Source organism: Oncorhynchus masou, unplaced genomic scaffold (genome assembly GCF_036934945.1).
Source record: "Oncorhynchus masou masou isolate Uvic2021 unplaced genomic scaffold, UVic_Omas_1.1 unplaced_scaffold_1812, whole genome shotgun sequence".
In the NCBI taxonomy this organism is placed as follows: Eukaryota; Metazoa; Chordata; class Actinopteri; order Salmoniformes; family Salmonidae; genus Oncorhynchus; species Oncorhynchus masou.
In genome coordinates this window covers 1-16,093 of record NW_027008329.1, presented here as the reverse complement: position 1 = coordinate 16,093, position 16,093 = coordinate 1, and the positions used below count along the sequence as shown (strand labels likewise).

The window sequence follows — 16,093 nt, the reverse complement described above, 5'->3', positions numbered from 1 at the left end:
TTTTTTTGTATATATCAAAATCATTCAACACATGCAATAGCACTCACTGACGTCTATGCACAATCAATGTCATGATTGAATAAATACCCCTTAAAAACCTGCTCCTTTCCCTAAATTAACGAATCAATTATATTTTAATTCATGTCACAAGGGTCTATGGCAGTTTACCAGGCAGTTGCCCCTCTCCCTCCTGTTTACTGCCTTTCCCCTCCAACACGTGGCGGTAGAGCGCCAGGAGCTGCTCACTGACCGAAGAAGAAGAATAACCCGGAAGTTGGTGGATGCAGGCGCTAGTTAGCTAGCTACTTCACTTCAAAATACTGATTAAAATATGTCCATATGCCATTTCTGATACGGTTGGGATTGGCATAGACATACTGTCAACAAAAAAACATGTAACTCTAACGAGCTAGACGCGAGGAGGAACAAAACAACTTTTGTTAATTTAGCTTGTTTAGCTAACAAGTTAGCTGTCAAATAGTTTCCACGACAACTGTTCGGGCCCCCAGTTCTGCGGTGACAGTTGGTTTCGGTGGAAATTTCTCCAAACCACAAAAGTCTACAGAAGAACTGCTGGGTCGATTCACAATGGATGAGGTGAGAAAGCGCACATCTAGTAACAAACGTTCGTTAGGTTGGTAGCTGGTTTGTTGTCATACCGAATGTTAGTGGCTAGTTATCGTGGAATAAAAGGCAAGCGGTCAGTCGATCCCTGTGTTATTGCTCCATCTAATGATCGTTATATTCCACTACAGTAGGACATGGTAGTGAATACAATCTTTAGCGGTCTGTCAGATTCATAATATAGGCCGCAGATTTATCCCTGACTAAAGACCACGTGACCTGGCCAGGAAAACTCTGGGCCTTGTTTCCGGAACAGATCGTATTGGCCTGTTCCAAGTGGCACCCGATTCCCTATATAGTGCACTGCTTTTGACCAGGGTCCGTAGGACTGAAGTATTGTACTATATAGCCATTTGTGAAGGATACATTGTCAGGGTAAAACTCATGGTCGTAGTAGTATAATATAATACATTGTAGTTAACGTCAGACATCCCTCTGTTCCATCATTGTATCTGTGGCAGATCGCCTAGCAGTTACAAGCATTGGGACAGTCACTAGTTTGATTATTTTTTTTTAACTAGGCAAGTCAGTTAAGAACAAATTCTTATTTACAATGACAGCCTACACGGCCAAACCCAGACGACGCTGGGACAATTGTGCGCCGCCCTGTGGTACTCCCAATCACAGCTGGTTGTGATAGTGCCTGAGACCGCTGCGCCACTCGGGAGCCACTTGGAATCCCCTAGCCGACCTGGTGAAACTGTTGATGTGCCCTCGAGCAAGGCACTTAACCCTAATTGCTCCTGTAAATCGCTCTGGATTAGAGTGCCTGTTAAATGACTAAAATGTAATGTAAACATTTTATTGTAGGACGGTGATGGCAGATCCAGCCTGTCTAACTCCTGTCCCACTCGACCTAAACCCACACAGTCACCAGTTCCTGTCAGGAACCAGAGAACACTGCAGGGCTCCAAGCTGCTAGAAGTTGACTGGGATTCTCTTTTTAGTAAGTTGGAATGGTTCGGAATGTTTTGAATTGGAATTTTTGGGGATAGAATAGAAAATGACTTTATCGTTGAATGAGTTTGAGTTTTTTGCACATTTGAGTTTTTGCCCTACCACTCACACACTTTCAACGAATCAACTCATCATCAACCCTTGATTTGAATCAGGTGTTTTTAGTGCTAGGGCAAAAAAAAAAAAAAAAAAAAGTGCAACCATTTGGGTCCCTGGGACCAGGATTGAGAAACGCTGATCTAACCCAGACGTGTTGAATTCATGTAATTTCCACCAATAAAACTAATGTTATAACGCATTAGTACGATCATTCACACAGGAGAGAGACAACCTCCACCAGGAGCAGCTAAACAACACCAGGAGAATCAGCAGAAATCCAAGACATTTCACGCCTGTCCAGTGTGTGGAAGACACTGCCAAAAGTTATCCATCCTGCAGATCCACATGAGAATCCACACGGGAGAGAAGCCGTACCCTTGCCCCGACTGTGGCAAGAAGTTCGCTCACCTGGGAGCCATGAGACGACACCACCTCACACACACCGGAGAGAAGCCTTACTCCTGCTCTGTGTGTGGGAAGAGTTTCACCCAATCCGGACATCTGAAAGAGCACCAACAGTCTCACTCCGGAGAGAAGCACCACTGTCTGATCTGTCTGAAACAGTATATCAGAGCAGAAGATCTGAAGATTCACCACAGAGTTCACACGGGAGAAAGGCCCTACCGCTGTGCAGAGTGTGGCAAGAGCTACATCAGGTCAAAGAATCTCCGGGCTCACAAGCTGACTCACCAGAGGACAGGACGTGGTGGTAAAAGTGACAGGGAGATGGCAGCTACTATCCAGGGTGAGTTGGGAGATCATTTATTAATAATAAACAATGCATAAAGGACTGTGGGTGTCCCAAACAGAGTGGGCCAAGACTTGGACTAAGAAGATCTTTTAATGGAGAATCTCCATTGAGATTGTTAGTCCGGCACTAGGCCCATTGAGAATGCTTGTTAGTCCGGCACTAGGCCCATTGAGAATGCTTGTTAGTCCGGCACTAGGCCCATTGAGAATGCTTGTTAGTCCGGCACTAGGCCCATTGAGAATGCTTGTTAGTCCGGCACTAGGCCCATTGAGAATGCTTGTTAGTCCGGCACTAGGCCCATTGAGAATGCTTGTTAGTCCGGCACTAGGCCCATTGAGAATGCTTGTTAGTCCGGCACTAGGCCCATTGAGAATGCTTGTTAGTCCGGCACTAGGCCCATTGAGAATGCTTGTTAGTCCGGCACTAGGCCCATTGAGAATGCTTGTTAGTCCTGCACTAGGCCCATTGAGAATGCTTGTTAGTCCGGCACTAGGCCCATTGAGAATGCTTGTTAGTCCGGCACTAGGCCCATTGAGAATGCTTGTTAGTCCTGCACTAGGCCCATTGAGAATGCTTGTTAGTCCGGCACTAGGCCCATTGAGAATGCTTGTTAGTCCGGCACTAGGCCCATTGAGAATGCTTGTTAGTCTGGCACTAGGCCCAGTGAGAATGCTTGTTAGTCTGGCACTAGGCCCAGTGAGAATGTTTCTTAGTCCGGCACTAGGCCCATTGAGAATGCTTGTTAGTCCAGCACTAGGCCCAGTGAGAATGCTTGTTAGTCAGGCACTAGGCCCAGTGAGAATGCTTGTTAGTCCGGCACTAGGCCCATTGAGAATGCTTGTTAGTCTGGCACTAGGCCCAGTGAGAATGCTTGTTAGTCTGGCACTAGGCCCAGTGAGAATGTTTGTTAGTCCGGCACTAGGCCCATTGAGAATGCTTGTTAGTCCAGCACTAGGCCCAGTGAGAATGCTTGTTAGTCAGGCACTAGGCCCAGTGAGAATGCTTGTTAGTCCGGCACTAGGCCCAGTGAGAATGCTTGTTAGTCAGGCACTAGGCCCAGTGAGAATGCTTGTTAGTCTGGCACTAGGCCCAGTGAGAATGCTTGTTAGTCAGGCACTAGGCCCAGTGAGAATGCTTGTTAGTCCGGCACTAGGCCCAGTGAGAATGCTTGTTAGTCCGGCACTAGGCCCAGTGAGAATGCTTGTTAGTCCGGCACTAGGCCCAGTGAGAATGCTTGTTAGTCCGGCACTAGGCCCAGTGAGAATGCTTGTTAGTCAGGCACTAGGCCCAGTGAGAATGTTTGTTAGTCCAGCACTAGGCCCATTGAGAATGTTTGTTAGTCCAGCACTAGGCCCAGTGAGAATGTTTGTTAGTCCAGCACTAGGCCCATTGAGAATGTTTGTTAGTCCAGCACTAGGCCCATTGAGACTGCTTGTTAGTCTGGCACTAGGCCCATTGAGACTGCTTGTTAGTCTGGCACTAGGCCCATTGAGAATGTTTGGTAGTCCGGCACGAGGCCCATTGAGAATGCTTGGTAGTCCGGCACGAGGCCCATTGAGAATGCTTGGTAGTCCGGCACTAGGCCCAGTGAGAATGCTTGTTAGTCCGGCACTAGGCCCATTGAGAATGTTTGTTAGTCCGGCACGAGGCCCATTGAGAATGCTTGTTAGTCCGGCACTAGGCCCATTGAGAATGCTTGTTAGTCCGGCACTAGGCCCATTGAGAATGCTTGTTAGTCCGGCACTAGGCCCATTGAGAATGCTTGTTAGTCCGGCACTAGGCCCATTGAGAATGCTTGTTAGTCCGGCACTAGGCCCATTGAGAATGCTTGTTAGTCCGGCACTAGGCCCATTGAGAATGCTTGTAGTCCGGCACTAGGCCCATTGAGAATGCTTGTAGTCAGGCACTAGGCCCAGTGAGAATGTTTGTTAGTCCAGCACTAGGCCCATTGAGACTGCTTGTTAGTCCGGCACGAGGCCCATTGAGAATGCTTGTTAGTCCGGCACTAGGCCCATTGAGAATGCTTGTTAGTCCGGCACTAGGCCCAGTGAGAATGCTTGTTAGTCCGGCACTAGGCCCAGTGAGAATGCTTGTTAGTCAGGCACTAGGCCCATTGAGAATGCTTGTTAGTCCGGCACTAGGCTCATTGAGAATGCTTGTTAGTCCGGCACTAGGCCCATTGAGAATGCTTGTTAGTCCGGCACTAGGCCCATTGAGAATGCTTGTTAGTCCGGCACTAGGCCCATTGAGAATGCTTGTTAGTCCGGCACTAGGCCCATTGAGAATGCTTGTAGTCCAAGATTAGCACTAGGCCCATTGAGAATGCTTGTAGTCAGGCACTAGGCCCAGTGAGAATGTTTGTTAGTCCAGCACTAGGCCCATTGAGACTGCTTGTTAGTCCGGCACGAGGCCCATTGAGAATGCTTGTTAGTCCGGCACTAGGCCCATTGAGAATGCTTGTTAGTCCGGCACTAGGCCCAGTGAGAATGCTTGTTAGTCCGGCACTAGGCCCAGTGAGAATGCCTGTTAGTCAGGCACTAGGCCCATTGAGAATGCTTGTTAGTCCGGCACTAGGCTCATTGAGAATGCTTGTTAGTCCGGCACTAGGCCCATTGAGAATGCTTGTTAGTCCAGCACTAGGCCCATTGAGAATGCTTGTTAGTCCGGCACTAGGCCCATTGAGAATGCTTGGTAGTCCGGCACTAGGCCCATTGAGAATGCTTGTTAGTCCGGCACTAGGCCCATTGAGAATGCTTGTTAGTCCGGCACTAGGCCCAGTGAGAATGCTTGTTAGTCCAGCACTAGGCCCATTGAGAATGCTTGGTAGTCCGGCACTAGGCCCATTCTGTGTCTGGGAAACTGTCCCAGGAGGTTTTCCTGACCTGATGATGATGATCAGTTCTACAATTAGACTAAAGATGCCTGTACATCAATAGCTGTGTCATAAATTAACAAACAGATGCTTTGTCTTTCTCTCTGCCTGCCAGTGAAAGTGAAGGAGGAGGAAGAAGAGGAAGAGGTTGGTGGTTTCATCAATGCTGAAGGAGAGGAGGAGGAAGGGGAGGTTGGTGGTTTCATCAATGCTGAAGGAGAGGAAGTTGGCTGGAGTTTCCCTGATCTCAGTAAGTAGAGACAGAATGGTGACACAATCAGTTTTATTGGTTGTGTGTTCCAATTGACACCCTATTGCCTTGATAGTGCACTTATTTTGACCAGAGCCCTGTGGGGAATAGGGTGCCATTTTGGACACAACCTAGACCTAGATCACTTGTTGGCTTATTTACCAACCCAATTATTTAACTCACAAATTAACTCCACAGGAGAGAGTCCTGTCCATGGCTCTGGTAGTCTCATTATAACCCATAATACCAACCTCTCTCTACAGGAGTCCTGGTAGTCTCATTATAACCCATAATACCAACCTCTCTCTACAGGAGTCCTGGTAGTCTCATTATAACCCATAATACCAACCTCTCTCTACAGGAGTCCTGGTAGTCTCATTATAACCCATTAAAATACCAACCTCTCTCTACAGGAGTCCTGGTAGTCTCATTATAACCCATAATACCAACTTTCTCTCTCTACAGGAGTCCTGGTAGTCTCATTATAACCCATAATACCAACCTCTCTCTACAGGTGAGAGTCCTGTCCATGACTCTGGTAGTGAAGGAGGAAGTACCCCTACATCACACATCAACAAGGTGGGAGACATTAATGACCAACATTTTATGAGATTAAATGTGTTTTATTTTAAAGGCCACACATAGAACCTAATGTAAAGCTTTCAGGTCTGGAACCTCATGTATAAAGCTTTCAGGTCTGGAACCTCATGTATAAAGCTTTCAGGTCTGGAACCTGATGTAAAGCTTTCAGGTCTGGAACCTGATGTAAAGCTTTCAGGTCTGGAACCTCATGTAAAGCTTTCAGGTCTGGAACCTCATGTATAAAGCTTTCAGGTCTGGAACCTCATGTATAAAGCTTTCAGGTCTGGAACCTCATGTATAAAGCTTTCAGGTCTGGAACCTCATGTATAAAGCTTTCAGGTCTGGAACCTCATGTAAAGCTTTCAGGTCTGGAACCTCATGTAAAGCTTTCAGGTCTGGAACCTCATGTAAAGCTTTCAGGTCTGGAACCTCATGTAAAGCTTTCAGATCTGGAACCTCATGTAAAGCTTTCAGGTCTGGAACCTCATGTAAAGCTTTCAGGTCTGGAACCTCATGTAAAGCTTTCAGGGTCTGGAACCTCATGTAAAGCTTTCAGGTCTGGAACCTCATGTAAAGCTTTCAGGTCTGGAACCTCATGTAAAGCTTTCAGGTCTGGAACCTCATGTAAAGCTTTCAGGTCTGGAACCTCATGTAAAGCTTTCAGGTCTGGAACCTCATGTAAAGCTTTCAGGTCTGGAACCTCATGTAAAGCTTTCAGGTCTGGAACCTCATGTCATAAAGCTTTCAGGTCTGGAACCTCATGTAAAGCTTTCAGGTCTGGAACCTCATGTAAAGCTTTCAGGTCTGGAACCTCATGTAAAGCTTTCAGGTCTGGAACCTCATGTAAAGCTTTCAGGTCTGGAACCTCATGTGAAGCTTTCAGGTCTTGAAAGGATTGAACAGAAGTCTTTCTTGTATTGTGTTTATAAATAGAGTTCTGACATGGTTAGTGATGTTGTTATGTTTTCATTGTAGGATCCTGGTCACCAATCCAGCACCAAAGCTATAGAGTCCCAGGGTCCCGATCCAAGACATGAGGAGGACATCACTCAAACACCTGGGATGAACATTCATATTGTAGAAGAGGGGAAGGAGGAAGTGAAAGAGGAGGATGAAGTTGGTGGTTTCATCAATTCTGAAGGAGAAGAATTTAACTGGGATTCTGTTCAACATAGTAAGTGGAGGTAGAACACTGTTCTTTAGTTGACTGGGGTTCTGTTCAACATAGTAAGTGGAGGCAGAACACTGACTGTTCTTTAGTTGACTGGGGTTCTGTTCAACATATTAAGTGGAGGCAGAACAATGTTCTTTAGTTGACTGGGGTTCTGTTCAACATAGTAAGTGGAGGCAGAACACTGTTCTTTAGTTGACTGGGGTTCTGTTCAACATAGTAAGTGGAGGCAGAACACTGACTGTTCTTTAGTTGACTGGGGTTCTGTTCAACATAGTAAGTGGAGGCAGAAGTCTGTTCTTTAGTTGACTGGGGTTCTGTTCTACATATTAAGTGGAGGCAGAACACTGTTCTTTAGTTGACTGGGGTTCTGTTCAACATAGTAAGTAGAGGCAGAACACTGACTGTTCTTTAGTTGACTGGGGTTCTGTTCAACATAGTAAGTGGAGTTTGAACTCTGTTCTTTAGTTGACTTGGGTTCTGTTCAACATAGTAAGTGGAGGTAGAACACTGTTCTTTAGTTGACTGGGGTTCTGTTCAACATAGTAAGTGGAGGCAGAACACTGTTCTTTAGTTGACTGGGGTTCTGTTCAACATAGTAAGTGGAGGCAGAAGACTGTTCTTTAGTTGACTGGGATTCTGTTCAACATAGTAAGTGGAGGCAGAAGACTGTTCTTTAGTTGACTGGGGTTCTGTTCAACATAGTAAGTGGAGGCAGAACACTGTTCTTTAGTTGACTGGGGTTCTGTTAAACATAGTAAGTGGAGGCAGAAGTCTGTTCTTTAGTTGACTGGGGTTCTGTTCAACATATTAAGTGGAGGCAGAACACTGTTCTTTTGACTGGGGTTCTGTTCAACATAGTAAGTGGAGGCAGAAGACTGTTCTTTAGTTGACTGGGATTCTGTTCAACATAGTAAGTGGAGGCAGAAGACTGTTCTTTAGTTGACTGGGGTTCTGTTCAACATAGTAAGTGGAGGCAGAACACTGTTCTTTAGTTGACTGGGGTTCTGTTAAACATAGTAAGTGGAGGCAGAAGTCTGTTCTTTAGTTGACTGGGGTTCTGTTCAACATATTAAGTGGAGGCAGAACACTGTTCTTTAGTTGACTGGGGTTCTGTTCAACATAGTAAGTGGAGGCAGAACACTGACTGTTCTTTAGTGTACTGGGGTTCTGTTCAACATAGTAAGTGGAGTTTGAACTCTGTTCTTTAGTTGACTGGGGTTCTGTTCAACATAGTAAGTGGAGGCAGAACACTGTTCTTTAGTTGACTTTGGGGTTCTGTTCAACATAGTAAGTGGAGGCAGAACACTTGACTGTTCTTTAGTTGACTGGGGTTCTGTTCAACATAGTAAGTGGAGGCAGAACACTGTTCTTTAGTTGACTGGGATTCTGTTCAACATAGTAAGTGGAGGCAGAAGACTGTTCTTTAGTTGACTGGGGTTCTGTTCAACATAGTAAGTGGAGGCAGGCAGAACACTGTTCTTTAGTTGACTGGGGTTCTGTTCAACATAGTAAGTGGAGGTAGTGTTCTTTAGTTGACTGGGGTTCTGTTCAACATAGTAAGTGGAGGCAGAACACTGTTATTTAGTTGACTGGGGTTCTGTTCAACATAGTAAGTGGAGGCAGAAGTCTGTTCTTTTGTTGACTGGGGTTCTGTTCAACATATTAAGTGGAGGCAGAACACTGTTCTTTAGTTGACTGGGGTTCTGTTCAACATAGTAAGTGGAGGCAGAACACTGTTCTTTAGTTGACTGGGGTTCTGTTCAACATAGTAAGTGGGAGGCAGAACACTGTTCTTTAGTTGACTGGGGTTCTGTTCACCCCATCTCCTATGAAGTGCACTACTTGTTGACCAGGGTCCTGGACAAAGTGGATGCACTTGATAGAGGATAAGGTGCCATTTGGGATACGGACTGTGAATGAATGTCGACTTGCTCGCCTCAATACCGAACCCACTCTGTTATTCACACAGGAGAGAGCCCTAAATGTGGCTTAGACAGCAGAGCGAGTCCCGCCACATCAGAACATCCTGAACACCAGGAGAGTCACAAAACGAAGACGTCTCACTGCTGCTCGGTGTGTGGCAGAGAGTGCTACAAGCTCTCGGTACTACAGATCCACATGAGAATCCACACGGGAGAGAAGCCGTACCCCTGCCCCGACTGTGGCAAGAAGTTCGCTCACCTGGGAGCCATGAGACGACACCTCCTCACACACACGGGAGAGAAGCCCTACTCTTGCCCTGTGTGTGGGAAGAGTTTCACCCAATCCGGACATCTGAGGGAGCACCAGCAGTCTCACAGTGGAGAGAAGCCTCACCTGTGTCTGGTCTGTGGGAGAGGGTTCTCTAGAGCGTCAGACCTCAGGATCCACCACAGAGTTCACACAGGGGAGAGGCCGTACAGCTGTGACTACTGTGGGAAGAGATACGGCCGCTGTCAGAAGCTACGGGCTCACCAACGGACACACCACAGTGACAGGGACGCACGCTGATACTGGAGAGGAGACGGAGTGAATGACCACGAGGCTTTGAACGCAAGACGTGATCAGCTTAGTATTCCTATTGGTGATGTTAGCCCGGCTGGACAACAACAATGATACACGTTGATCGTCATCAGTCAGGAGAACAATACACTCCATTGGAATAGACATGGTTCTAGAATCCACCTAAATGATTCCCAGAGTTCTGATGCAGGACACGGGCTGCTGGGGAGGGACAGCTGCTGGGTGAAGTTCCCTGCCTGAATCCTAACCTTAACCATTAGAGGGGGAGATGCAAATCTGACCAGCGTCTCGGGGCAACTTCACCCTACTCTGTTTGGGGGAAAGAATGGGGAGGCTTTATCAGTAAGTGTTGACAGTAGAACTACGGGTGTTTGTTAGTAGGTTGGACAAACACAACTATTAACCTTATGATGAAGAACGATAGGCTCGGTTAGAACAATTTACAATGGACGTGGTTCTACATTCCACTCGAAGAAAGCACCCAGTTCTGATGGAGAGATGAAATAATCAGTGCTGTTCAGTTTGTTATTGAACTTGAACCAGAGAAAGTGAACCCCCAAAAGATGGCCGCTAGACGGTGTTCTAAATTGGAATCGTGGAACGCTTGTTCTCTGTCCACCACATTCTGTGTGAGGAACCCAGTTGAAATGATTGTTTAAAAAAAAAAATAGAATGTTGATGTAATAATTGTGTTCTATATTGGATAACATCCCAAATAATGTTCAATCACAGGACGTTTTTGATCCCAGAGAGAGAGCTGTGGCTCCGTCATTCAGTTCATTACGCCACTATAAGATCGTAAACAAAGGTGTGTCATGCAGTGATTTGAATAAATAGGTGACAAAAACCTACCTAACTGTTTAATCTATTGAATAAAAATAAAAAAAGTTTCTGTTTTTCGGGTACCATTTTATGCCAACTCTTTTCACACTACTGAGCCAAGCTGATGGATATCAAGAATAAGGTTTTTATTTGCTATGCTTGAAGACGGCCTTGGTAAATGTCGGGCTTTTTACATGGCAATGCGGAAAATGTAACAGGGCTATATTGAAGTGTTTACTATGATTACAGCAAAGGAACTGTCAGTTTACTCAGTTGAACTGTTGGTGATAATAGTTGCCCTCCAGTGGGTGGAGGATGTACAACCTGTTAGAATTATAGGATGCTCAGATTCTCCGTCTGTCTTGAATAGTTTATCATCTGATAGGAGTGATCTGCTATTGGAGGTATTCATGTTATTATGGAGAATTGAGAGAATGGGTGTAGTATTCTCTCAATACTATACGCTGCAAGGAGTCAGCCTGCAGGCGCCCAGCCCGCCACAAGGAGTCAGCCCAAGGAGTACAGGCTCCCCGGCCTGCCACAAAGAGTCTCTAGAGCACGATGAGCCACTAAAATCCCCCATGGCCAAACCCTTCTCTAACCTGGACGATACTGGGCCAATTGCACGATGCACCTAAAATCCCCCGCCCTATGGGACTCCTATGGGTCTATGGGACACTACAGCCTGGGATCGAACCCCAGGCTGTAGTGACTCGCAACACTGCGATGCAGTGCCTCCCAGCACATTTTGGTGTGTAAGGGAATGTAATTGTTGACCAGTTAGCCAAAATAGTTTTTAAATTAGATATAATTGATATTAATGTTCCACTGGGTAGAGATGAGAGCCATTTTGATGTGTGTCCAGAAGAGATGGGACTCTGAGCCCAAGGGCCGGTGTTTATATGCCCTCAACAGAAAGGTCAGTGGACCAAGGTTCAAGGTCAGATTAGGAAGGAAGAGGTGGTGATTGCGTTAGGACATTGTACATTGAACTCACCATTACATCTGGTTGGTAGCATGTGAATGGTTTGTGGGCAGGTCATTGTAAATAAGAATTTGTTCTTAACTGACTTGCTTAGTGAAATAAAGTTGAAATAAAAGCAGGTTGTAAACTCCTTATATTGCCTGCCTTCCTTCCCACTCCTATACACTAGGTGGCGCTAATGCACCGGGTAGTTTAGTCATGCAGAAGAATCATACCCGGAAGTACGGTGATGCAGTAACGCAGACAGTCGGCTTATTTACCTTTATTCAAAACAGGCTTGCGAGCTAGTTACTGTTAAAATGGCAACATATAGGATTTCTGCATGTATTTGCCTTCGTTAAGATGGCTGGTTAGGGTTTCAAATCGTTTCACGACCAGTAAATTGTTCAACTGACGTGAGTGACCTCGAGCTGATGTGAACGCAGAAGAACAACGATCAATAACATGTCGGCAGAATTCACTCTTCCCGGTTCTGACCGACCCATACTGGACGAGGTAAGACACGGGACGGACGCATGCCCGTTAGCTAGCCAGCCAAATCTAATAACATTGTCCTAGCCCGAATGCCTCACATGACATGAATGGGCAAGCTTTGTCTCAAATCGGGTTGTGAACACTCCATTGCTGTAATTGCTAGACGATGCGTGACAGAGTTGGAGTAATAGCACAGACCTGTTATGCCAGGACCGTTTATGCTCAGTCGTCTGAAAACTGATTTGACTGTAGTTGTTCATGTTACAGTATCAAGCTGGTGTAACAGTATAACTTTAGACCGTCCTCTCGCCCATAACCAGACACCCTCGAAGCACCGTTACCCATCGCTCCACAAAGGGCCTCCGCCCCTTGCAGAGGAAGGGGGTACCACAGAGCAAGTGACGTCACTGATTGAAACGCTATTTAGCGCGCACCGCTAACTAAGCCAGCCGTTCCACATCCGTTACACTGGTGGTTTGTTTACTGCAGCTGTTCAGTCAGTCTGTAGTCGCAACTTTGACACCATGCCGCTGGGTGGGTCTTTTGAGGCAAAGGCCAGTCTGATCTGGATGGGTGCAGTCATTTGTTCCTACCAAGCACTAACACAAACACACTGCTCTAGGATCAGTTTAGGCTTATTACCTGACAGGGAGGGTCTGAGGTCAGCATTCCTACTGTTAGATGCTTTGTGAAATACAGGCCCTGATTCTCTGATCAAAGTATTGGACACTCATATGGGCTACCATAACAAAACACTCGTATAGTCTACAGCAACAAAACACCCGTATGGTCCACGGCAACACAACACCCATATGGTCCACGGCAACACAACACCCGTATGGTCCACGGCAATAAAACGCCCGTATGGTCCACGGCAACAAAACACCCGTATGGTCCACGGCAACACAACACTCGTATGGTCCACGGCAACACAACACTCGTATGGTCCACGGCAACACAACACTCGCATGGTCCACGGCAACAAAAACACTCGTATGGTCCACGGCAACACAACACTGCGTATATGGTCCACGGCAACAAAACACCCGTATGGTCCACGGCAAACAATGGTCCAACAAAACCCGTATGGTCCACGGCAACAAACACCCCTATGGTCCATGGCAACAAAACACCCCTATGGTCCATGGCAACAAAACACCCATGGTCCACGGCAACAAAACACCCATATGGTCCACAGCAACAAACACCCCTATGGTCCATGGCAACAAACACCCGTATGGTCCACGGCAACAAAACGCCCGTATGGTCTACAGCAACACAACACTGCTTTGGTCTACCTCAACAAAACAATTGTTTCCCTCTCCAGAACTAGTCAAGGCTGCCTTCTGCCCTTCATCCTCTTTTAGGATGATGTTAACAACCAGCCCAGCCCGTCCCTATCCCACAGCCCCCTGCGTCAGGAGAACCTGATCAAGAGGACCAAACAGAACCAACCAAAACCTTTTCTCACGGTTGTCTGGACTGTGGGAAAGAGTTTTCTACGCCCATGTGACCTGGTGAGTTTGATGAGTTTTATTTGCCAGTTAAAAAAAGAAAAAAAGACACACACAGTACATGAAACGTGACAGGACAACACAAAACAATAATCAATAACTTATTTCCATTGTGTTCCATAAGGTGAGACACCAGAGAGTACACACAGGGGAGAAGCCCTACCTCTGTCCTGACTGTGGCAAGAGGTTCGCCCACTCAGGAGGCCTCCGAAAACACGAGAGGATACACTCCCGGAGAGAAGCCCTCACTCCTGCTCCGTTTGTGAGAAGAGCTTCACCCAGAAGGAAGTCTTAGAGTCTCCACCTACGGACACACGGGGAAGACCTTATTCTTGCTCCGTCTGTGGCAAGAGTTACACCCAAAATGAATTTTTGAAAGTGCACCAGCGAACACACACGGGAGAGAGGCCCCACTCCTGTTCTGTGTGTGGCAGGGGCTTGCTCAGATAGGCAACCTGAAGAAACACCAACGGATTCACACCGGGAGAAGCCTTACCATTGCCTGGAGTGTGGAGCCAGTTTCACCCAGAAGGACAGCCTGAAGATGCATCAGAGGTCATTTATTTCATTCTTGTTTTCATTTTGATCTCCCTGTTGTTTTACCGTAAAAGTCCGTTTCAAGTTTTAAATTGCACTTTGAATTAAAGAACGATTTGATTTTAGGTCTCACGGGAGAGAAACTGCGTCTGCCCAGTGCGGGAAGGGTTTCGCGACAACGGGCACCTGAAAGTCCACTTGAGAGTGCATACAGGTGAGGTTGATTTTAACGATCGAAGGACACCAGTGTCTCAAAACCTCTCGAGTTGTCCACAATGTGGTTATTTAAATAAAACCTGAATCTTTATGCAGCTATTGACAGCATACATTACAGCACTGTAATTTGTCTGGGATACAACGTCAATGAAATGCTTCCAGGTTCCATTTCAACAGCAATAAGAAATAATACGAACACAAAGTAAATGGCTCATTATTGTGGAGTGACACGGTCTGTCTTTTTTTTAAATGGCTCCCACCCACCCGTCTGTCCACCCATCCATCAGGAGAAGCCGCACTCCTGCCCCGACTGTGGGAGACGGTTCAGCCAGGCAGACATCCTGAAGAGACACCAGATGGTGCACACAGGGGAGAAGCCGTACTCCTGCGCCCTGTGTGGAGGAGGTTCGCCCAGCCTGGCACTCTAGTACCACCTCCGGACCACGCAAGAGAGAACCAGACAGGGGGTGAGTTCAACAGCACTTCCTTTACAGCCGAAGCGTTGCCACAGTAACAATTTCAGTTGAACGATTTGAATGAACATTCCAGAATGTTACGCGAAACTGCAAATAGATCATTTTTCTATGTATTCAAACTGCAGATGCTAATCTTACTACGTGTAATAGAAAGACTGCATAGCAACATGTAATATTTGTATTATTATTGGTAGTGACAGTTTAGACAGGAAACAGATACTCATATTACCTCACACTGCCTTCTCGCTACCACTGCCTGTCATCGGCCACTTCACTGCCTTCTCGCCACTTCACTGCCTGTCGGCCACTTCACTGCCTTCTGGAGACTGTCGGCCACTTCACTGCCTTCTCGGCCACTTCACTGCCTGTGGCCACTTCACTGCCTTCTGAGACTGTCGGCCACTTCACTGCCTTCTGAGACTGTCGGCCACTTCACTGCCTTCTGAGACTGTCGGCCACTTCACTGCCTTCTGAGACTGTCGGCCACTTCACTGCCTTCTGAGACTGTCGGCCACTTCACTGCCTTCTGAGACTGTCGGCCACTTCACTGCCTTCTCGGCCTGTCGGCCACTTCACTGCCTTCTGAGACTGTCGGCCACTTCACTGCCTTCTGAGCCTGTCGGCCACTTCACTGCCTTCTGAGACTGTCGGCCACTTCACTGCCTTCTGAGACTGTCGGCCACTTCACTGCCTTCTGAGCCTGTCGGCCACTTCACTGCCTTTCTGAGACTGTCGGCCACTTCACTGCCTTCTGAGACTGTCGGCCACTTCACTGCCTTCTGAGACTGTCGGCCACTTCACTGCCTTCTGAGACTGTCGGCCACTTCACTGCCTCCTCGAGACCTGCCTGCGGCCACTTCACTGCCTTCTGAGACTGTCGGCCACTTCACTGCCTTCTGAGACTGTCGGCCACTTCACTGCCTTCTCGGCCTGTCGGCCACTTCACTGCCTCTCTGAGACTGTCGGCCACTTCACTGCCTTCTGAGACTGTCGGCCACTTCACTGCCTTCTCGAGCCTGTCGGCCACTTCACTGCCTTCTGAGACTGTCGGCCACTTCACTGCTGACGTGAAACAAACAGAACGCTGTTGCTAGCATTCTAACGTTCACAATCCATTTCCCCAGGGCCTCAATGCTGCCCAGTGTGTGGACAGGACCTCCCTACAGAGCAGGCTCTGAGAAAACACCTACAGGCACACATGGGGAGGACCTCGGTCACAACGGGGGACAGGAAGACGGGAGGAGGAAGTTGGTGGTCT

At 47.2% G+C, this 16,093-nt stretch overlaps 1 protein-coding gene across 1 annotated transcript; it reads left to right on the top strand.

Annotated features, from left to right (window-relative positions):
• The first annotated feature begins 256 nt into the window (after positions 1-256).
• On the top strand, positions 257-9,799 carry LOC135532318 (zinc finger protein 391-like). Its single transcript, XM_064959886.1, has 7 exons — positions 257-597; positions 1,435-1,570; positions 1,901-2,425; positions 5,419-5,553; positions 6,068-6,132; positions 7,111-7,309; positions 9,279-9,799. Exons 1-7 carry the CDS (start codon positions 589-591, stop codon positions 9,797-9,799), a joined length of 1,590 nt encoding a protein of 529 aa, XP_064815958.1. The 5' UTR covers positions 257-588.
• The last annotated feature ends 6,294 nt before the right edge of the window (positions 9,800-16,093 follow it).